The 23950-nt window shown below is 33.5% G+C and overlaps 3 protein-coding genes across 3 annotated transcripts; 1 reads left to right on the top strand and 2 right to left on the bottom strand.

Annotated features, from left to right (window-relative positions):
- The first annotated feature begins 47 nt into the window (after positions 1-47).
- On the top strand, positions 48-3329 carry LOC143542883 (uncharacterized). Its single transcript, XM_077035359.1, has 7 exons — positions 48-186; positions 1008-1273; positions 1430-1538; positions 1642-1687; positions 1794-1879; positions 3073-3131; positions 3207-3329. Exons 1-7 carry the CDS (start codon positions 115-117, stop codon positions 3313-3315), a joined length of 747 nt encoding a protein of 248 aa, XP_076891474.1. The 5' UTR covers positions 48-114; the 3' UTR covers positions 3316-3329.
- A 1970-nt stretch (positions 3330-5299) lies between these two features.
- Positions 5300-7795, bottom strand: LOC143540641 (AP-1 complex subunit sigma-2-like). Its single transcript, XM_077033643.1, has 8 exons — positions 7732-7795; positions 7554-7587; positions 6969-7055; positions 6742-6833; positions 6120-6228; positions 6004-6039; positions 5711-5797; positions 5300-5593 (listed from the first exon to the last, which is right to left on the bottom strand). Exons 2-8 carry the CDS (start codon positions 7554-7556, stop codon positions 5522-5524), a joined length of 486 nt encoding a protein of 161 aa, XP_076889758.1. The 5' UTR covers positions 7557-7587; positions 7732-7795; the 3' UTR covers positions 5300-5521.
- Positions 7796-10879: 3084 nt separating this feature from the next.
- LOC143542873 (histidine kinase 5-like) lies at positions 10880-15809 on the bottom strand. The gene is made up of 13 exons (XM_077035349.1): positions 15558-15809; positions 14467-15219; positions 14325-14381; positions 14008-14235; positions 13800-13893; positions 13429-13635; positions 13222-13352; positions 13085-13134; positions 12798-13000; positions 12604-12707; positions 11792-12412; positions 11545-11712; positions 10880-11101 (listed from the first exon to the last, which is right to left on the bottom strand). The coding sequence occupies exons 2-13, from the start codon at positions 15178-15180 to the stop codon at positions 10973-10975; spliced, it is 2706 nt and encodes a 901-aa protein (XP_076891464.1). The 5' UTR covers positions 15181-15219; positions 15558-15809; the 3' UTR covers positions 10880-10972.
- Between the last annotated feature and the right edge of the window lie 8141 nt (positions 15810-23950).

The following is a 23950-nucleotide window of genomic DNA, read 5'->3' as shown; positions in this document are numbered from 1 at the left end:
TCTATCTCTTAACACATGACACATGCTTCTTTGTATAGTGTTATTTATTTTCAAATTACATTTGTTTCTAATTTCTTAGGCTGCATCATTTTTGTAATTTATTATACTGTGGTTATGAGGATCTTCAAATTTGAAGCTACCTTACCTTCTTCCATGGTTTTTCCAGAACCTTATCCTCTTCATCAGGTGTTTTTATATCCATTAATCATTATTTACAATTGTATTGATTCCATAAATTGCATAGAAACCTCCAAACTGTACATTTAGAACTCCCGTTTATGTTAGTCGTGTCTAACATGTCATGAATAATAATGTTATGACACCGTGATCTATTAATGTAATTTTTAAATGACTTAGTTTTGCTATTCAAAAAGGGCTAGCGATGCAGCTTGTTGCCGGTCTATCAATTCCAATGTAAACACTACCCTTTAATGAATAGTCTATGAATTACTAATTTAAAAAATAAATAATTGAAAGAATCAAAGAAATTACTGGGCCAGAATTGGAATTTAAGTAGAGAATAATATTACACTCGAATATCATATGTAGGTTATACAACTAGTCTAATAATTATGTGTATCAGTGTATGCGAGTATATCAGTCAATCAAAAAAAACCAGTAAAAATCCCACCGATAGCAAAACTATTAACAGGGTCTGGGGAGGTTGGGATGCATACAAACCGTACCTCTATCTCAAGGAATTGAGAGGTTGCTTCCAGAGAGACCCTATACTCGAAAACCATATGTACGACAATGTATAAACGAACCACCAAAGGTCAATACACAACACCATACCTCTAGACGGTAGAGAAAACGGTAGATAAATATATAAACAAATAAAATAAATAGGTAATAATAATACCACTGGTCATAATACTAATTTAAAAAACTAATGACACAATAGTATATCATTTGGTATTTAAACTATACATTGCCCCTAGAATCAAAACTGAAAACGGCTAAATTAATATTTTTATCTTTAATATTTGTTTTTCTTTTGGCACCAGGCTTCTTGTCATCGGTTTTGTTCTAGGAGGAGATTACGAGTTTTCAAATGCAGTAATGAGAATTTAACAGAATCGAAGGTGAAAAAAGCTAAATTATCTGCTAGGAAGCAAGAACGAGTCAAGATTCCGAGCTGCAACATTACAGATGGAGAAGGGAGGAAACAATATCCTATTAGGGAATTTTTAAGCCATCCGTCTGGTATTGAAGCGCTGTTGAATAAACATGCACTTCAAAGTGTTGAACAGCTTGATGCTACCACTTACAGGTTAGGTATTATTTTGTTTTCACTTTCTTTACAATGCTTTCTGTTACAAGTTCACTTGAACCCCTTTGCCTGCATCAAAATCAAATATATTAATATGTTATCTGATCTTAGAAAATATTATAAATAGTATGTTGAAGTTGTTAGAAACCTGTGCAGGTGTACTCTACCGCCACTTAATTTGTTAAACTTTGAAGTGTCTCCAGTTATAGACTTACGAGTGACACCGGCAGATGAAGATTGCATGGTAGAGATGTTATCTTGCAAGGTGAGACTTGGAATTTAGTGTAGAGATAGATATTGTTAACTATGTTGGATTTTGTTTTTTAGTATAAAATATAAATTGATCTTTTAGTTGGTTTTGGTTGCAGTTTGAGGGTTCTGAAGTGATGAAACGACAGAATGAACATTTTTCAGGTACTTGTTCGGTTCTGGTGAGTTCCAAAGTCTGTGGAAAACATTGAGATAAAAGGTCATGCCTTGTGCAGGCCAAAAAGTGATGGATTGATTCTGCTTATTACAGCGGAAATGTCAAACTACATAACTTGGTGCACAAACACTTCTGAACCGTATCTGGATGTTGATGTGAATCTAGATCTTACTCTTGAGGTACTTTTCTTACACAACTATCTGTATCATCATCATCATCATCATCATCGTACTCAGTATATCCCACCAATAGCAATGCTATGGTAGGGTCTGAGGAGGGTAAGATGTAGACAGCCTTACCTCTATCCCATAGGGATAGAGAGGCTGCTTCCGGTGAGACCCCCGGCTCGATAGTAGTTTTGAATCAAGCCTTGGACATAAGACACATAACACTCAATCATCGGGACACCGGCTGATTGGTGCATGTGCCCTTGTCTTTCGGCTATCAACGCCACCACATGATGCCTGATTAACCTTCCGCCACTTTTAACGTTATTTTCACGTGATTAGTAAAATAACGTCAAAATTAGTGCAATTTTACTTTTGCCCACCCAAGGGTTCACACATATATACATTATACACAACTATCTGTATATTACATGCATATTACATTATATGCACCATTTTGTTACTTTTAAGGATTATGCGATACAAACAACATGCATATCAGTATATTACATTATTTGGCCCGTATGATGTCAAATTCAAGTTTGTACATCATACATGCATTATTGTAGGAAAAGGAGGGGGGGGGGGGGGGTATCAAACATTCTCTGCCCAACCAAGCACATCATACAAACCGTTTGACTTGGCCCTCATTCGCCTCATGTAACCATTTTCTGCTATCATACGACCATGTATGAACATTTTTCCATGTCATACGCGCTGTATGCTGTCAAAATAGTATGTCTGGGTATGTTTGCAGCGTCTATATTATTGCTGATTACTTTTGTACCATGAATTACTACACTTTTTGGTCATTTCTAGTCTATGTCACGCTATATAATCAGCCGCTCGTATGTTTTTAAGTTAACATATCTTATAGCTACCTTCATAATTTTCATGAAGGTATGTTTGGAGCGTCTATATTATTACTTTTGTACCATGATTACTTTTGTAAAAGATGACACAATTGTTATTCATGTACATTGTACAACATGATTTTTAAGTTTAAACATATCTTATGGCTATAGAACTATTAACATTAATATAGAGTTTTAACACATCTAAAAATAGCTACCTTCATAATTTTCAAGACTCCAACATCAGTTTGTTACAAGTTCCATCTAATGATTTACAAACACTTTGGTGTGTTCACTGGTCAAATAACAGGGTTAAGTAGATGTATGAATAAGTTATTGTGTTATATGCAGATATACACTCAACCATTTAGTTTGCTGCCAACCTCTGCAGTTGAGGCTCCAGGCAACTTGTAAGTAGATTTTCCTGTTTCTGTAACATTACTATACACTATGACTACTTACAATTAAAACTTGGTTGGTTGCAGAATGATGCAGGCTTTAGTTGACAGACTTGTACCATTACTACTGCAGCAGCTGATACAAGATTATGAAAAATGGGCCACACAAAGCATTCTCATATCACAGAATCTTTAACCTGATTGTTTGTAACCAAACTCCAAATTCATCTATCTTGTACCAAGTTATTTCAGACAGTTATACAAACTTAAAAAAAAAAAAAAAAAAAAACATTATATGATGAAATGTAGTTAATAGCCTTACTGGTTGTGGTACTAGTTGCAGTCAGTTCCACAAAGAAGAAGACAGTTAACAGAATAATATAATGTAGGTGAGCTTACTGACCATTCATATATTATAATAATGTGAAAGGCTAATTAGCCACCATTTTCATACAATCAAATTTTAAAAAGAAATGAAATGGAGAAGTTGAAGATGCATAAACAGAAGAACGGCGCTAGGGTTTTGGAGGAGTTGTGAAATCAATCAAGATAACCGCCGCTTTATAGGCCCAGCATCATATTTAAAAAAACAAAAAAAGTTTTATTAACTAAATATTTTTTGCGTTATGATTTTAATTGTTTTAAATGTTGTTTTTTTTTTTAATTTAGCTTTCTCTATTTTTTTTTCCTTTTAAACTATTATTTATCTCAAAACATATCTAAAATGTTTAAGCTTTATACAAAAAAGAAAAACATAAAGTATATGAAAATCAATGTTTCATGCTAATTAACTTGAAATTGAATCTTCTCAAGGCTCAAGCTAATCTTATGAATTGTTACAATATGTTGAATGAAACCGACGATTTAAATACACCAAATCGAACATTTGATGCTTAGACTCTTCATTGTGGCCAGGAAAGAGGGCTTCAAAAGCTCATGTGACATGGCTTTCAAAAACCCCACATACCGTGTTAAGGTGGGGAGTTTGAGGCTTCAACAAAATATCGGGCGGCAATGGAGAGGCTTCAACACATGGTGGGGACCAAATGTTAAAGGGGTCACTTTAAGGGGCTTTAAACCACAACATGATGTTAAAAGAGTAGGGCTTGAACGGGGCCGTCTTCGAGAATTTAAATATCTCGGCCGAGCCAAAATAAAAAGGGTTAAACAAAATTTTTTTTATTCGCTAGCTTACATGGAAAAAACTTTTATCAACCGAATTATAAGCAAAAACATTCTGAGCATATAAATTATCTCATAAACCATTGCAAATAACCTTATTTTTAACACTAAAAAACATATACGTGTAATATGTATAAAAAAAGTTTGTGCCCCGGCCCGATGGTTTTATGGGAACTTTAGCCAAACCTTGTGTATTTAGGTGGTAGATGTGTGGTGTTATGAACGGGTCAAGTCAGGTTACACTTTATAAGCAGTAAATTTTTTAAACTCATTGAATGGATTATGTCCAACTCAGGTTTTGGCAAGCCATGCTTGACCCATTAGTTTCCTATCGGGTTTGGCTAGCCTTGTTTGTTTGTGTTAAAAGGGGCGAGCGAGCGAGAGTTGGAATGACGTTCAAAAACAGTTGAATGAATTTCGGGAATTGTAGATACCAACTGATTATAGTTCATTGTTGTAAAATGAGCTTTTTGGTTAACAGAACTTTTCTAAGTACATAAAAAGATCTCATATATAATATGATTATTATATGAGATTAAATTATAAATATTATATAATATACACTGCCTCACGTCAGTATATGTAACTCTCCCTTTGCGCCTCACGCCTACACTTCCAAAACCTATGCCTCAGAATGAACTGCAGTTGAGGTGTTAAACTGAAGCCATTTAACCCTAGCCTAATCCCGTCTATTTCATAAGCGATTAGTGTCATTCCAGAAATTGTGACCTCTACCTTTGTGGCCCAGGTCATCCTAAACACACACCCAAACTAGAACTAGAACTAGAACCGAATAGATCCAAATCACAACCCTCTAGATAACTCAAGGCTTCGAGAACAACAAATGAAGCGGATCAACTTCAAAGGCCACCAGCTGCCACAAGGTGTCCTCTTAATTACAATACACAGCATACACTTTATTTTACGATATATGTTAAAACTATTGAACATCAAGTTATGTACTTGATTCATTTCCCTGAAATCTATTATATAACTTTAGCTTCTAAAATAAAGGAATACCGATGAGATAAAGTCGTTAAACAAATAAATCTCTCTTTAGTTCTAACGCAGGGGACAGAGTGACAAGGTTGATTTAAGTAAATTATCAGAAATAATAAAATCCAAGGTCCACACTAAAAGGAGGGGGGAAAACAACACACAAAACATACATGTACTGCAAATCAAATGTTCAACGAGATGTCTACCCGATTGAGATAACCTCACTTGGTTGCCTGTGCAATAATATTGCTTATAGAAGCTGCCTCTTCTTTCGCTGCCTCCACCAAAGAATCCTGCAAAACAGATAATACAGGCAACTATGGGTAAATGACAGGCTGGATGACAGGAATAAACCCATTTTTAATCATTCAATGTATTAAAATCGCCAACTATATCTATGGAATTCATACCTGAGCAGCTACTAGACGGGCCACAGTCTTTTTGCTTGATTCCTGAAGTTCCCCAGCTATTAATACCTCATCCAAAATATAATACGCCTGCAAAGAGCATTGAGAAATATTCAATACATGAACCACGCTACAGGCGTATAAAAATACCAACACTTGAAAAAAGAGAGTAGACCATTAATGGAAATGTCAATAATATCCTACACCGATGAAAAGAACAGTACAATGAAAACAACTATGATACCAAGGATCACAATACTACATCACCTAAGTCAAGCAGAGAGAAGATAACATACGTTGTGAAAATTGAAAATCAAGTCCAGCTCACAAACCTAAAATATAAAAGATCCAAATTAGAGTATATAGACTAACTAACACAATAATATAGATTTTACGGATTTAGATGGCTGACACTTCCAAAGTAACGATCTAGAATCTCAACATAGTGATGGATGATTTCAAGGACTTCCAATTCATTGTCATCCTGGTTGATGCACATACAGAAGTAGAGGCTGGCATATCTGATAAATAAAACCAAGAAAGATGTTAACAAAAGAAGAACTATAGAAGTAACAAGTTACAAACAACGATTAACATAAAAAAGTTTGAAAATGAATAAGGGTGCAAACGAGTTGAGCTGCTCATGGGCTACTCAAGCTCAGGTTGATAATTAGAGCGAAACGAGGGGAACTTTTTCTAAATAAAGCTTATTTAGTTATCAAGGCTGAGCTCGAGCCTTGTATGGGAAGCTCTTTTTGGTTCGTCAAGCCTTAACGATCCTTGTATATTTTTTAGTTTGACCTATTTTGGACTACTATATACTGATTAAAACTGTACAGCTGAGCTTAGGCCCATTTAAGGTTTTTCTCAATATATACAAAAATAATAAAAAATGTATATAAATTAATTAATAAATAATAAAAGAGCCAAGCCCAAGCTTGAAAAAAACAACTCACGAGCCGAGCCCGAGCTTGGGCTCGGCTTGGCTTGTTTACACCCTAGAAATGAAGCATGGTGGCACGTGTAAGAACTACCTTTTGTAAACAACTTTAAACCCTCTCCACTCAACAAAGTTGCAAAGCATAGGGCCACGTGTAAGAATCATCCCACTAAGCTCACGTATCACCTAAACAAAATTTATCACAATATCTATGAACGGCTGAATGCTTGTAAAAATGGTATAGCTATTTATCGAAAGAAACTCAAGAATAATATAAAAATACGGTAAAACAAGAAAGATGATCCAGCTAATCTTGCATACCTTGCTTCTCTCTTTCTGAGAGTAAGGTGAATACCATTTTGTCAATCTAACTTTTCCTTGCCTGCTTATCAACAGCACAAAATGAATCTGCAACGAAAAATTTACGCACGTGGTAATTAGAGCAAGGCATGTATACAAATGAAAAGGTAGGTTTCTTCTAAAAGAACGATAACCACAAGTTTATGATTCCATACAGCACTAGCTCTACACTATATAAAGTATATACACATATTTATATTGTAAATGCATAAAATGAAGATAAATAATAAGTAGTTAAACACGCGTCAATACACGAGATTCTGTGTTCCTAAAAGACACATTCTAACCCAGTAACCCGTTAGGATCTCATTACGCAAACACAAACACAAACCGAGGCCCATAAACTAGGAAGGACACACTGCACATTCAGACATTCTATCCACACCATGATCTACACTTAAAAATATCACTCAATCAAGGTTCACAGGTATTACAAAACCCTAATTGAATTACTACTTTCTGCACATTGATAGGTATAAAGCCCTAATAATAAAAACCCTAGCTCAATGAATCAGCAAAAATAAAGGGGGTTTACGAAGTACTGACCATGGTTCCGAATTCAGTGCGTACGCCTTCCGATCTGTGTTTAATAACATCAAATTATTACACAACTGATCCAAATTATAGAAATCAAATATGTATATAAGGCATATGTAAAGTGAAAATGAAAATTTGGATAATAAGTTTTGAGGATCTGCAAGTCGGGATCAAGAGAGATGTAAACCTTGTAGACTAGACACAATTCGATTTGATCTTAGCCCGACTAATAAAAAACCCGATTTGAATATTCAATCAATCAATCAATCATACCCAGTAAAATCCCACCGACAGCAAAGCTATAGGTAGGGTATGGGGAGGGTGGGATGTAGGCACACCGTACCTCTATCCAAAGGAACAAAGAGGTGGCTTCCAGAAAGACCCTCGGCTCTAAGTACAATTGTATGAAGCAAAATAAAGGAAATCAAAGTTTAACAGTTATATAAAAACTACTATTAATTATAATAATATTAATAATAAGGTCACAGTTTAACAGCTATATAAAAGCTATAATAATAATAATAATATATGTTAGGGAAATACCATAATTATGTATACATTGTATGTATACATAATTGTATGTATACATACAATGTATGTATGTATACAAGTATACTTTCATAATTACAAACCATAATTACATTGTATGTATGTATACAAGTATACTTTCATGAATTATCATCACACGTCCCCCGAGTTTCATATTGTTTTAAGCAACTTATGACTTATTAATATTAATTTTTATAAAAAGTTTAATTGTGTTTGGTGTTGTATGTTATTGTGAGGGGATAAGTTAACAAGTTATAAATTTGTAACTTATTAACTTATGAAAAAAAAGTTATAAGTAGGTAAGATAAGGAATCCCAAACACCCGTGTAATTAAACTAGTACATATCCTACTTAAATATATATGAAACAATAAAAAAATTGGTAACCTGAGTTCGTTAGGAGAGATCGTGTGGCATCCTCAAATCGAGTCACTCTGAAGTATCTATCATTTTAAGTGATTTAAAACAAAACATTGAACAACTCACCCCCCCCCCCCCTTCCCAAAAAAAATAATAAAAAATAAAAACTTATTCTGGGGATGTTTGGGGTATCAACTATAATATCACAATTACCTTTGGTAAACATATTTTATTAAACGTTAGAGCATCCACAATGGTGGATGAGGAACAACAAACTGAACACGCCACATCAGTTGCCTTGTCAGATTTTCACTCATTCACTTTCAAAAATCAAAAACTCTTATTTTTCCTTCAACACTAAATCCACTTTTAAACACGTCTATATTCCACATAATTACCTACTTCTATATTTTTTATTTCCATAACTAAAACACTTATATAAACTAAAATACTTGTTTTTAAGCATCTTATTTTTTTATTTCAGATTATTTAAAAATAAAATAAGTTCTAGTAAATAAATTTACATAAATAATAGAAGTCATAAATAAAAGAACGCAAAGATAAACTAAAAAAGTTACATAAACTATTGTTAAAAACTTTACCTCACTCAAACCGACTATTGTTTAAAGCTTTGGTTGAATTGGTTTTAAAATTTAAATGGAAATTAATTACACCGGACCCACTTATCATGTTTAGTTACATCCAGTTTTGTGAATATGGCCTAAACTGAACATCACCTCCAATGTGCAGTTATTCAGTTCAGAAATCTGAACAATGGCACGACAGAACTGAACACCCCACTGGAGATGCTCTTATTGTGCTTCTTACAGATATGGGTGTGCAAGAAACCAAAAAATCCAAGCGGAAAAAACCAAACCGAAACATAAATCGATGGTTTGGTTTTATGTTTTGATAAAAACCGAACTAATGGTTCGATTTTGGTTTTGCATATAATAAAAACCGAAAAAACGAACTGAACCGAATTCATAATTTTTTGTTTTTTCATATTTATAATAATTTAATAAATATGTAACTCAAATATTTTTGGTCAAACATATAATTGTCTATTATTTTACAATTAACAAACTTATTTATACCTAAATTTATTAATTTCTGCCAAAAAAAAATTTCGGCCTATAATTTTCAAGCTCAAATGACAATAACCGAAAAAACCGAAACCGAACGGTTTCAAAAACTCCAAAAACCTAAGTGTTGGTTTTCGGTTTGGTTTTAGCTGAAAACCGCACCGAACCACACCACGCACACCCTACTTACAGATATGCAAAAACACACTTGATCAGGCACGTTTATGAGTAGATGCAATTTTTAAAATTTTGGTTCGTTGCACTCTCTAACCAACCCATGCACCACTGCTCTTTCTACAAAAGGCACCCCATAAAATTGCTTTTATTGGGTCAAGGGGCGCTCGACAAACCATTCATCACAAGGTGCAACGACCTTATGAACATATGATATTCTCATACTTTTTATTTAAGTGTTCACAGAGGTTGTTACTGCTTTGACATGATCATATATCAAATGTTCATTTTCATGACAGATGTTATTGTACACATGTAGTAATATATAGACTATAGACGTGGAAGCTACCAATCGCATTTCTTAGTTTCCCAACTATGGGAGTCCTATGACTACTTGCTCAATCGCTCTAAGATTGGATATCTCAAGTCTTAGACAAATTCATAATTTGTGTCATTTTTAATTGTATTCGATGTGTTTTCATGATCTTAACTAAATAACGACCATAGATTGGGATGAGTGCCCATCACAACAAAATGGGTTCGTGTCTCATGTCCTCGCACAAACATTTTCGGGTGTCTTGGGACGTTTTTTCATTCTTCATCATAAACTAGACAAATTTCGTCAATCTTGAGCACTATAGTGCTCAATTCTCATCAAGGCCTATCTTAATTATGATGAGACATTCAGTCATATTAAGCTTGTCAATTGTCATCATGTAAATGGTTCTCAACATGGTCTCTTGTGTCTTAGCTAGTTAGATGTCAAGAATGTTTTCTTATATGAAGATTTATCGGAAGACATGGTTACCGTTCAGATGAAAGTAGTTCGGTAACTTTGCTTCGTTACATGTTGCATGAATGGTGGAAAACAATACAAATTTGTCGAAACAAGAATACCGATCCATCATACCAAAACAAATAATAACTAATTCACAAATTCTTCAACTGTTTGAACCATTAGCTACTAGTTCCTGCTTTAACTACAACTATTTAACTTGAATGGTACCTAACGCGTCCTCGGTGCTTGAGCCGTAACCATAAAAATCGTCCTGCTTATTGCTAAGCTAAAATAAAAAGTTCTACAATAACACGCCCTATATCAACTCTAGAAAATATTACTCCTTCACGAAGAAATAAAAAGTAAACTGAGACGAAGAAAGCAAGAGGACGAGAAAAAGGCCAAACATAGATTACAAAACTTTCCTAACTCACATTCACATTTCTATACATACACACTGATATATGTATTTACAGGGTGATGCTATATCACTCCTAAATACTGTTCAAGACATTGTTTTAAACCTTGAAGAGTAACAGGCTTTGTTACAAACGAGTCCATACCATTCGCAAAACACTCTTCTGCACTTTCCGACATTGCATTTGCAGTCATCTGGTCAACACCATCAAGTTTCGTTAGTCATATAAGTCAATGAGTTAAACAAGTAGGCGCAAAGTCGCCCAAACTGTATTTTCTTTCTCTTAGTTGAAAAAACAAATTGTTATTGTAATGCTAGTATTTTTGTAATCATGTATACACATTCATGTTCATACCCCAAACTTTTTACACTATTATTTCATTGTTTCTACCAAACACTGAAAAGACCTAGAATCTATTATGTGAGAACTTTTTGAAAAGTGCAAGATACACATGTGAATATTATTTTGAAGGAAGGGCATTTTAGACATTTGACTCTTAAGATTTATATTAAAGTTGCTGTTTGTAATGATGTACATGACAAATTACCCTTATTTACAAAATAACTGAAAGATTTAACTAATGCTACTGCAGTTCCAAAAGGCCATATTCAGTGGTTATAAATTAAAAGCACTTACTGCAATAATGGGAACTCTTTTTCTGGGCCCTTTTACTATTTGATCATATGAATGAGAATCTTCCAGCTCAACTCCAGCCTTTCTCGCCTCGTCCCAATTACCCGTTTTCTCAAATGACCGAATTAGCCTTGTAGCTTCAAGCCCGTCCATTACAGGCATGCATACATCCTGCGCATTACGCAAAAACGATGAAAAACAATAAACATATTGATATAATATGGTAATAAAATTTTAGAAAATGAAGTACCATAAGAATGAGATCATAATTGCAACGATGAACCGCACGTACAGCTTCCGCTCCATTATTCACAACATCCATATCTTGATTCAACTGTCTCATCATCCTGCGTGCCACCATAATATTCACCAAGTGATCTTCAACTAGAAGAATCTTAGGTTTCGTTTCTGATTTGGACACTTCTAGAATGTTCCTAGAACTATGTTCATCAGAAGGCGAGCATGAAACCATTGGTAAATCATCATGACTCTCTTTAGTGTCTACTTTATGTGTTTCTGATTTGCAGTTTGTGTTTTCATTCTCTGAATTACACTTTGAAGAACTTTCGGGTCCTGATGAGGTGTCAAAACAGGAAAGATCATCGTCGATTAAACTGATATCTTTAGTGTTTACTTTATGCGCGTTTCCAGAACCGTTGGTAAAAACAGAGCCCAAAGAGTGAGGCTGGAACTGGAAGAAGCCACAACTGATGTCATCGTCTGTTGACTCAGTGTCAGCCATGTCAAAAAATTCATCCGTGTCATCTGAGCTGTCACACGCGTGTGAAACTTTATGAGGTAGAATGAACGTGAATGTGGACCCGCAATCAACTTTGCTTGATACTGTGAGTTTTCCTCCCATTAGCTCAACCTGTTGTTACAAAAATGTTTTAGGTAGAACAAAATTTTATAAATTGTCATTTAATTATTTTTGCCACTTTATCAGGTTTGAGTTTATCTATTAGTTTCTTGAATACTTGGAAAATGTCTGATACTGATTATTTGATTATAAGTATTTAATATCAAATAAACCGCATAATAATTCAACCTATAAAACATTACCAGTTGTTTGCAGATTGCTAAACCTAATCCAGTCCCACCGTATTTCCGAGCCGTATCTGCACCAGCTTGCATGTATTTCTTGAACAAATTTGGCAAAGCAGTTTCTGACATCATATAATAAATAAATTATTAATAAATCTTAATAAGATAATCAGCTAAAATTGTTGCCAAAAAAATAAAAGTTTGAAAGGTACCCGGAATTCCTATCCCTGTATCCTTAACATCACAACGTATCCACACAACGCTTTCATGTGAATGAGATTCATTATCCTCGTGTCCATTTTTTGCCAAGTCATCTTCATTCATCTTAGGTTCCAGCTGGCATTCAGGATACGGGTTTGCAATCACATAAAGCTTAATCTGAACTTTTCCTTGATGAGTAAACTTGATAGCATTGCTGCAAAAATAATATTCAAAAAATGGGTAACCTAAGAAATCATTATAAAATCATAAATTAATAGTTTAACTATTGAAGTCAAACCTGATTAAGTTGGTCAGAGTTTGTCGAATCCGTAAAACATCACCAATAACCTAGAAATTAATTATAAACCTTTCTTTTCAATATACATGTTCACAATACAAAGTAATAAACTTTTGTATTAATATTGAAAATATAACCTCCAATGGGACATCATCTGCCACGTGTCCTTCCAAAATTAGCATCTTTTTTAATGATGCTGCCGCAGATTGAAGTACATGTTTGATTACCTCTCTAGGTCTAAATTTTGTGGCCTCCAGCCTCATAACTCCTGAAAAAAATTCTCAAAACATTAGATAAACAAATACCAATTATAAGACACCATGTTATAAAGGATCAGACTTTACCTGACTCAACTTTAGAAAGATCTAGAATGTCATTAATAAGTTGAAGGACTAAATCACCAGAAGACAACATGACACTCAAAAGTTGTTTCTGATCTTTATCAAGTTTAGTTGTTGATAGAATTTCTGCCATACTAACGACCCCTGATAATGGTGATCTTATCTCGTGTGACATTGTTGCTAGCATTTGTTTTGCTCTCATTGTTTCCTCTGCAAAGAGTTGATTTTGGTTATAAAATCTTATCAACTTAGATTCAAATACAGAAATTTATAATGTTTACTTATTACATTATTTTAAATAACTTACTGAATTCTCTGTGCACAAATAGCATAAAGTATACACAATAAGGTTGAAGCAAAGAAAGCTTACCAACCTGTAATATGAATAGTTTTATTAAGTTCCGTCTCTTTGGCCTTCTGCACGGCTATTTCTTCCCGAAGTTTTGCCATCTTTTCTCTTTTTTTCACCTGTAACATGATTAAGAATTGAATTACTTTTGACAACCAAACAAGCTGCTTTACAACTTAGAAACAAGAATCAAACATAGTTCAATGTATAACAATTAACACGTGTTTTCTCACCTGGTCAGTGATTTCCATGCCCATATAATTTACACCAAGTTTTTCTCCGTCTTTACTAAACACGGGTTCAACATATATTAAGAATGTTTTGGCTCCAAATAATTCGGTCTCAAAAGTAATTTCTCTTTTTGCTGGCAATCCTCTCTCCAAAACTTCCCTTTTAAAGTCTTGTGATTCTTTTACACCTCCACCTTTAAATATCTCTACATCTGTTTTTCCTATAATATCCTGGCCAAAAATTTATAAATCATATAAAATAAAAAGAAATTACATGGCTGAAAAACAAATGACCTGTTATTAAAAGATAATCATATTACCTCTTCTCGTAAACTTGGAAAATGATTATAGATGAAGCGATACCGCAACTCTTTATCCTAAAAGTAGAATAGGTAAAACAATCATTGATCATATGAAAAGTTAATGAATAATATTAAAGTGAAACGAAAACTTTAATGTTACCTGATGACCGATAACAACAGGTGCATTTTGAAGAACAAAATGTAAAAAGTTATCGGCTCTTTTCAATATTTGGGAAAGTTCTTCAACAGGGGAAGGCTGTTTTTCAAGATTTTCAATACTTTCCTCTAACTTCTCCAAAAGTGTCTGTTCTCTTTGAACACTCTCTTTCAACAACTTTCCCATCTGCACAGCTTGCTGCTTCCAATATGCAACCGTATCATACTCGGCATCTATTTCTAACTGTTTATTTTCAACAATAACATCATTTCTTTTTCTGGGAACATTTTGAAATATTTCATAAGCTTCATGCAACACAGAAATAGGGCGCTTATCACCTCCATGGTTCTCTTCAAACCGATGCTGTTCATATATTTCTAACTTCTTAAGCTCGACTTGGCGTTGCTGTTTACTTAAATTGTCAAGCTCTTCCCTTAAAAGTCTAATAGCATTTTCTTGTTTATATTCCCAGTTTTTAACAAGATAAGCTAACTGCGACGACCCCTTTTCACTGTAACTCGTAAGTTCTACTAACCGTTTGAAATCAACTATACTAGGCTCTTCAATGAAGGCCAGATCATCTAACATATGGTCATGAACACCTGGCTTTTCTACGTTAAACTTTTTTCCAGCTTCGTCAATGTCTTCCGGCCACATTGAAGATAGCACTTCAACCTCCATGTCACTAACATGTTCATCCTCCATCTCGTGCCCCATTTTAACAACCCCGAAATCACAAAAAACCAGTATTGAGATCTGCAATACAAAGTTTATGAAATCAAGATCAATAAAGAGTTATTATTCGGTAATCAGAATGTAACAAGCAAAATTCCCAATATTTCCCTACCTAACTTTCACACTAGGAAAACCATGGTGGATCAAGCTGGCCCTTTTATGTACATAAAACTTCAAGAACTGTAGATGCTGTATAAATTTATAAATTATAATATTATCCTATCCGCCTATAACGGTTATAACGATCTTATAACGATCGTACTCAAGACTGTAATATTTTTCAAATTCTTGAAAAAAAAACATGATACCAAACAAAAACAGAGTAAAACATAATTCTTGAAATGAAATATGAAACTCACCAGTATATATTGCAAGCCATCTACATAATCCAGAAAAACTCAGTTGTCAATCTTTGATACTTGAAGTCCAACATGATACATCAAAATTCTCAGAAACTAATGATTGAAGGGCAATAATGATAGTTTGTGTGATTAAGATTGTTAAGTGATGCCACTTAGATCAAAAAGCAGCTTGTCAACCAACCTCTGTAGATCTGGAAAGTATCCCAGAAGCACCCAGTCAATGAATAAACTAAACTAAACTAAAAAAACTGGTTCATTGTATTATTATTAATCATATAGAAAGAAAGAGAGAGAGAGAGAGAATGTGTTAAGAGACAAACCATGTGAGCAGGAAATAAAAACTAATTTGGGAAGAAGCTCAAAAGGCCATGTGCATTTGACACCAACTTATATATATAGTATATGTATATATATGTATACTATTTTAAAATTGTTTAATATTCCTCAATTCAAGAATAATCTGTGAGGCATTTCATCAAACACCTTGTGTGCATACATGATTTCAACACAGTAAACTGCACTTTAATGGGTTTTACTTTCTTTATCGGTTTTTCTGGATGCACTCGATCAATCAATCGCAATAACCATACGTAAGAGTATATAATAATAATATTATTATGAGAGCAAAGTTTGTGTTTTAAAAATTGGCAGGCAAAGCAGGCTAGGCTGTTCCCCGCCACCATCCGAGGTTAACGTATATCCGGGGCGCGTGAGGATCCACGCTCCCCTTATTATCAGGCATTTTAATCTCCAACCAATAACTGCTTTTTCACCTTATTATTATTTAATATTTTACTCCTGGTTGGATTATTACTGTTTGTTTATTAATTTAAAATATTACTACTACACATGTGGCACTTATTTGTCACTTTTTAATTTGTTGTTTTGCTATTATGTTATTGGTGAGATTTAGTTTTGGGATTTAACTTTAAATTAGAGAATCTTAGGAATTGACATGGTAATGGTGGATGTATTTATAATTATATGAGAGATCTAATGAAAATTTATAAAGAAAGAGTATAATAATAAAGGCACCTAAACATATGCAAAAAATAGACCACCATAACTCTAACCTAATACATGCTTCTTTTTTATCTGTAATCCCTCCCCACCCTTTAATAATTGACGCTACCTCCTCCCAATCTGGTGCTACTACGGTGTTGAATCAATTGTCTTTCTCATCTACTATTAGTAACTAGCTATGTGCCCGCGCCATGCAGCGGGGCGCGCACGCAACTCTTTATTGAACGCATAATCAGTGTCGGTACATACGTCACCTGATGACAGTGTGCATGTAGCCTAAAATTGGACGCGTAACTCGTGCAAAGCCAGTTGCGTGTTATCGAAGATTGAACACGCGTAACCGGACGGGAATGTACGTTACCGACATCAAAACATGCTTAACCAACACCACACATGCAATTCATTCCGATTAACGGTGTAGGGCGTTGGGTTGAGCCCTTACCAATATTAGGTTATGTGCGTTACGTGGTGTTGGACACGTGTTTATATACCCCAGTAAATGTAAACAACGGTATCTGCATAAGATGTAACGAAAATCAAAATGCAAACCTGAAATATACAGTAATTTGAAATCAATCATTTTTTTAAACCAACCCGTTTTGGCCCCCAAACCCGTTCCGACTCGACATCATTCTAACTGTTGGTGCATTTTGTGACCGTCGCTATGTAATTCCGAACAGCTAGGGAGAAGTTGTGGACGGAGCCAACTTCACCTATTGGTGAAGTTAGGATAACTTCACCTATTGGTGACGTTTCACCTAGAACAACTTCACCATAGGCCCAAGCCCAAGCCCGCGAAGATGTTTATCTATATATATGTGTGTCATGTTTAGGGTTAAGGTAACTTTTGAGATTACCTAATAAATGAGTCTAGGAGGATTTCTCACTCCTAAACTTCGTGCGTATCTCGTATCGATCACCAGCGCCCCGAGGACTTACACTAACCTAGCCCCTTTCTACTCGACCCCGAACCAAATTAACCATATTTTTGTATCGACTCATTCGACCCTAATGTACTTTTACAAATGACTCAAGCACGCCCGACTCGACATGTTACTCGGTTCTAAATGGTAAGCGCGTAATATGCTAACTTTTTAAAACTAAAAAACTGTAGCAATATCATACTCAAATTAAAGATGATAAAATGCTCTTTTTTATGATGAAATTTTTTTGAAAAAATATTAACGTGTGAAAAAGTTATGACCGTTAAAAAATCGTGAGATAGTTAGTTTTAAATTAGGGGGCATATGTGTAACTATGATTAAATTTTACATAAAAAGTAGTGAAGTTGAAGGACCAAAGTTGTATTTGTGAGTAAAGACTTAATTACCCTTAATATTCATATTCATATTTTGTATGCATTATAAGTTGTATATAAAGCAATGAGTTTGATACCTCTTAAAATTTAAGTGGTCCATAACTCATGCTTTATATATAGTATAGATGTATAAAGTAGTTTTTTTAAAGTTAAAGAAAATAATTGTTTATATCATTTTTTAATCATTGATATACACTTTTATTTTTTTTTCCTTTTTCTTTTATATGTGCCATTCAATTATATGTTTGCTTTTTTTGTATTTTAGTAATCTATAGCTTTTATTAGAATAAACCAAGTATGTATTTCATATTAACTTGTATGTTTTGAATAGCTTTTTTTCTTTTCTTTTTTTATTATTATGCTTTTATTAATTAAGTGGTGTTGGTTGTATTGGTTTGGCAACTTGAATCACAACCCGTATATCAAACACATGAACTCTAAGCCACAAACAATTAACATTGTATCCAAACCCAACATACACTAACCACTTATCTAAATGTTTTAAATAGTTGACGAGTATTAATCAAATTGTAAATTTGTTAGTCAAGTTGATGAAGAGTAAAAAAGATGAGTCAAATGGATCCAAACATGTCTAAATGTGTTAAATAATTGACGTGTTAAAAAAAAGTTAGTGCATCGACATGTTTAAACTAAACAAGCTAAAGCATATCAACCTAAACATAAGTTGTTTATTAAACGGTGTCGGAAATTACACCTCACTTTGTTATTTCATTTTAATATTTATCTTTAAATAAAGACCATGGGACGCCCACCTCTAGTTGTCCACTGCCACCCCTTTGCTAGTTGCAACCATCAATTCAAACACCCAATCTGGCCGCCGCCACCGTCCACACCATCTTGCCCCCACGTGTTGCTCTGACAAATATAACTACTGTTTCAAGTTCAATCCACCATGAACATGTATAGTCCAAAGTCCAAACTTTGTTTATTTTCACGTATATGGATTGAACATTCCTTCAGTTTGTGTTACTGTTTAGTCACACCAAACCCAATATCCAAACATAGTCCAAATGTCACACCAAATCCAATACATGTGAATGCTAGCAAAATGCATGATCAATTACATATGAGGTGGTTGACATTTTAAATGACAAATGACAAATTACAGATCCTAAAATATTTAAACTAGTTCTGGCATTTCAAATGATATAAACCCTCGAAGTTTTCATGTCACTAGACAACGCTGACAACATATATACAATTTTTAAGATCCATTGTTTCAAATAGCTGATCACTCGTAAATTAAAAACAAAAGTTTTCTTGCTAGATTTCATTTGCTCTTTTCTTTTCTTCCTATTTAAAAAAAAAAAAAAATCTACAATAATAGATAACAATACACAAATCAATTATAATGTTTACTATCAATTCCCAGTTTTTTAAAGGAACCAAAAGATCTTACTTTTCTCATACTTGTACCAAATCCAGGCAAATCTAGGCAAATTAGAATAAAAAACATATAGGAGACTGCTGTAACACCTTTTTAGCAAATTTGATTTATTTTTATTTTTGTAAATATTAACCTATACCAAAAATGGTTATATATCATTTTCCCAGTGGAACAATTATGAAGGGAAATCTCACTGTAACATACAAGTGTACTACGCTAAAACTTGTCATTCATCTTTTATATCATCATATACATAACTTTTTTTTTTGAAAGGCCAATTTATATTGAAGAAAAAAGAACGGACAACTTACAAGTCGCAAGAGCCCACACAAGATACATGAACAAAAACAAAACGAAAGAAATACATAACTAGTCTAGTATCTTAGTTTTCAATATTTTAATCTTATACATAAATTTTTTTTGAAGCCTAATAATTAATTGCCCACCATAAGTTCCTCTCGTCTCTACATAGATATAATATACGTTTCATCCACGTGGATCTTCCTCAAACCGTGACACATGCATCAGTGGCGAAGCTTGGACGAAGATACCAGGATGCAGACTCAAAAGGTATAAAAAACATTCACAAACGAGGAGGGCCGGACTCAAAATGTATTAAAAATTCACAAACGAGGGGTGCCGGACTCAAATTTTCGAACAAAAACGGCTAAATTTACACTACGTATAAAAATTTCAAGCGAAAACAAATAAATAAACACTACTGCGCAAAAAACAAAGGGGTCCCGGGCCACCTCGGGCCCTAAGTATACTTCGCCCATGACATGCAAAATGTCGTGGATCAAAGTTAGATCTTTTAGAAAAGCCCATATGATAAGCAACCTTCGTGACTCATGTTATGATCTTGATAGGTCGTGTGAATATTGAAGTTAACTCCGCGAAATCCACCTTCAGCATTTCTCTAATTTTATCAAATCCTTATGATTCTTTGAATAACAATTTCCATTACACTAAAATTCAATGACCAATTAGCCCACCTTAATGTCACTATGACTTTGGCTCATATACTTATTTTGACCTTCATAACATTTATGTATGTTTTTGTAAGTTAACACACAATAATATACCCTACAAACCATACAAATGCTATATGCTAATAGTTTACATAAATATCAAACTTCTATTAAACTTTCGAATTTAGATTATTGTCCAAGGTTGCATTTTCTCGCAAACAAAAATTATTTGCCAGAAGTTTAGGTTATGTAAGTTGAACTAATAACGTCTATGTACAATGTTTTTGTTGTGTTTATACTTTCCTTGTGTATCAAGCATTGCTCACTTTTGCAATTAGAGGGTTACTTGCTTACCCAGTTTATACTTTATAGGTTGTCGGTTTCCTATTTATTGAATATAAAATGTATTTTATACCTTTAGTCAATATATAACATATTAGTATATTAGTCTTTTTATTTAAGATAACTAACTTTATTATTAAAATTCCAAAACTCCTAAAAGTTAAAAAAAAAAAAAAAAGCTTAAAACCCTTTATATTTTCTTCCACAACCAAACCCAACCCCCCCCCCCCCCCCCCCACACACACACACCACCCCAACTTTAGATAACCGTTTTATTAGTTTTTAGAGATTACGTGTGTTGTTGTTGCGTAAGTATATGAGTCATCAGTCATCTGAAATACACAATAATAAAAAAAATTATTATATTAGTTTTTTATTCATACCATCAATTGAAGGTTTTCTTGAACTTTGTTATATACAATGGATTTGATAAACCTAAATTTTATTTTATTTTGTTTCAAACGGCGATAAACCCAAATTTTATTTTATTTATTTCAAACGCCAACTTTTATTAAAACGTCACAACTAGCAAGCTATTAGAGGCCAAAACAACAATAAACAATTAAAATGAAAAATTACACAAATCATTCCAAAAACATTGAATTAAAAGGCGACTTATTTTTAATCCAAAGACAAGACAATAATTTAATTTTCTCCAACATTTCAGAAAGCTTGAAATAAATCCCGGAAAAAATTGCCTCATTTATTGTCTTTCAAACACACCAATTAACGAGCCGACAAAATAATAGAGAGCACTGTTTTTCTCTTTTTATTGCAAAACGAGGATCTCGAACTTAAAAGCGTGCCGTATATCAATTATGGCCAGAGAGCATGGCACGATAAGGCCAAATTATTGGTATCTATTTTATTTATTTGAAATCATATTGATTTATATAAAAATTAACACTACGAAATGTTAAAAAGGTTGATTCATATATGGTGGGATATCATTCAAACAAGTGCACGAGTATTGAAAACCCCAAAAAAAGGATCACCTCCATATGTCGCAAAAAGTGAAACACTTTCCAATCAAAATTATTTTATTATATTATCAAACATATGTTTTCAATTTTGTAAAGTTATTTAGATTTTATTATGCTAATCTTTGTAGCAAATAAACTATCTATTTATTGAAGAACTCGGTTAGTATTACACAAACGAACGTTAACGATACGAAGCGAATCGCGGTTGTTAAGTTTATTTGAAGCTCTCTAGTCATCTAAAAGTTGAAATGAACCCGAATGGCTATATGGTCATTCATGCTGGTCCTATGGTCATTTCATGCTTTCCGTTTATAGCACATTATTCCCCCTTTTTCTACCATAGTGATTTCATGCTTTCCGTTTATAGCACATTATTCCCCCTTTTTCTACCATAGTGATTTCATGCCTTAAAATCCATGCATAGTTGTTTGTTTGTGGATCACGTGTAAAAGAAAATATGTATTTATACTAATTGATATATCTATCTATATAAATTTGCAAACAAAAAATCATGTGTCGTTCTCTAGTTGCTTCTCGTCCGCTCTCAAGTCATCAGATTACTTGATTTGTAATTTGAGACTTCTCATTCATTTGACTCAAATTCACGGGTATGGGTCTCACCAAACCCGTATAGTCATTAAATGAGTTATAATATATCATTTATTTGTGAAATCTGTTCATTATCAAACAATAATTTTTGCGAGTCGTGGGTCTCGCAAAACACGGATAGCCCTTAAACGAGTTATAGCATCTCATATATTTGTGAAATAACCACTTAATCATCAAATAATAATTTTCGCGGGTCATGAGTCTCATCAAACCCGGATAGCCCATAAACGGGTTATAACATCTCATTTATTTGAGAAAATCTTTTATCATCTAACCCTAATCTAATTTCTCTCATCTACATATTCTTCATTGTCGGTCTATCCTCTTGATCACCGGTTAACTTTCGATTACACTCAACATCGTCAATCTCCTCTCTCATGCACCAATTAACCACCATCGTCACCTATATCAACCACCCATTTTTCATAAGACAAATATTTGTTTTCATGTTTGTTTGTTTTAAAAAATAAACATGTTCGTTCGTTAATAATCTAAAAAATATGCACATCTCAATTGAAAGAGCCTAAACATTAAAAAATATAATGAATGTAATAAACTAATATATACGTATTAAATCAAAACAAACTACATTAAAAAAAATAACACAAATCATAACAAAATATAAAATACCAAAACAAAAAATAAATAAATCCACGTAACACAGGAGATTATATTAGTATAATATAATCATATTTAACTATTAGTTAGAAAGATTGACTTGAAAACAATAATAACTTGAGTGTGCGAAATTGCAAATAAATATACTTAAGATTTGGGCTATATGCAATTTATTTTTCCCCAAATCATCTCATTCTTTGAAGAATGGATCATGATCACCCCTATACAAATGACGGGTATCTTATCTTGTGTGACATGATTTCTGCCCTTTATTTCGCACAAATTATAATTTCATTTGCAAGTTGATTTATGTTATGATACTTCGGAACCCCTTATCAGTCTTGTCGACTTATATCTATGTTCGGTTGGTTGGGATGTAATAAATTAAGTCATATTCTTCGTTTAGTCTCACTTCTCTTTCTCTTTCCTCCCTCCTCACTCATATTATTCATTCCATGGCATTTTTATGGAAGGATGAATTCCGCTCTCTTCTCCCTCTCTCCTTTACATCGCCCTTGTTAATATATGTTACTTAATAGAGTCGGGGGCGGCCCGATCACCAGGTAGGCACAAAATAAAAATAATAATGTATTCTTAATGTTTAAATCTAATTACTTAATTCATTTAAGAATCAAAACCAATTTTATTAAAAACAAAATGGACAGCCCACACCATGGATATGTTTGACAATGAGCTTTTAAGAGTTTCAAGCTTTTAAGAAAAAACTCATATTCAATAAAAAGCTTTGTTTGGTTAAGGTAGCTTTAAGCTTTTAGGTTGGTAGAAAAAGCTCCATATTAGTGTTTTAGAAAAAGCTAGCTACAAGCTTTTACATTTGAATTTACAAGTTTGGTATTTGAACTTATATCAACTTTTGTTAATTTATATAATAGTTACACATTTAACCTTTATTCAAAACTAACTACCCCCACGACTTTTTTAGGGCCGTAACTTTTTCACACGTTAATAATTTTTTAAACAAATTAAATCATAAAAACGTGCATATTATTCTCTTTAATTTGAGTATGATATTGTTATACTTCTTTAACTTTAAAAAATTAACATACTACGTGATTATCGGTTAGGATTGGTAACAAGTCGAGTCAGGTGAGCTCGAG

This window comes from Bidens hawaiensis, unplaced genomic scaffold, assembly GCF_021521415.1.
Source record: "Bidens hawaiensis isolate Kalapana, Puna unplaced genomic scaffold, B.hawaiensis_p1.1 tig00000820_1, whole genome shotgun sequence".
Lineage (NCBI taxonomy): Eukaryota > Viridiplantae > Streptophyta > Magnoliopsida > Asterales > Asteraceae > Bidens > Bidens hawaiensis.
The sequence above is the reverse complement of the archived record's forward strand: the minus strand, read 5'-3'. Positions and strand labels throughout refer to the sequence as shown.

What these genes read in the sequence shown, in the direction of transcription:
- LOC143542873 (XM_077035349.1), bottom strand. Translation starts at nt 15,180, where the DNA reads ATGGGGCACGAGATGGAGGATGAACATGTTAGTGACATGGAGGTTGAA. An exon ending in GCATGGAAATCACTGACCAG is followed by an intron (nt 13,894 to 14,007) that starts GTGAGAAAACAC and finishes ATCATGTTACAG; the next exon opens with GTGAAAAAAAGAGAAAAGAT. An exon ending in TAAAACTATTCATATTACAG is followed by an intron (nt 13,636 to 13,799) that starts GTTGGTAAGCTT and finishes AACTCTTTGCAG; the next exon opens with AGGAAACAATGAGAGCAAAA.
- LOC143542883 (XM_077035359.1), top strand. Translation starts at nt 115, where the DNA reads ATGAGGATCTTCAAATTTGAAGCTACCTTACCTTCTTCCATGGTTTTT. An exon ending in CTTGATGCTACCACTTACAG is followed by an intron (nt 1,274 to 1,429) that starts GTTAGGTATTAT and finishes AAACCTGTGCAG; the next exon opens with GTGTACTCTACCGCCACTTA. An exon ending in TAGAGATGTTATCTTGCAAG is followed by an intron (nt 1,539 to 1,641) that starts GTGAGACTTGGA and finishes TTTTGGTTGCAG; the next exon opens with TTTGAGGGTTCTGAAGTGAT.
- LOC143540641 (XM_077033643.1), bottom strand. An exon ending in TTTAAAGTTGTTTACAAAAG is followed by an intron (nt 6,229 to 6,741) that starts GTAGTTCTTACA and finishes TTTATTTATCAG; the next exon opens with ATATGCCAGCCTCTACTTCT. An exon ending in CCCGTCTAGTAGCTGCTCAG is followed by an intron (nt 5,594 to 5,710) that starts GTATGAATTCCA and finishes TCTGTTTTGCAG; the next exon opens with GATTCTTTGGTGGAGGCAGC.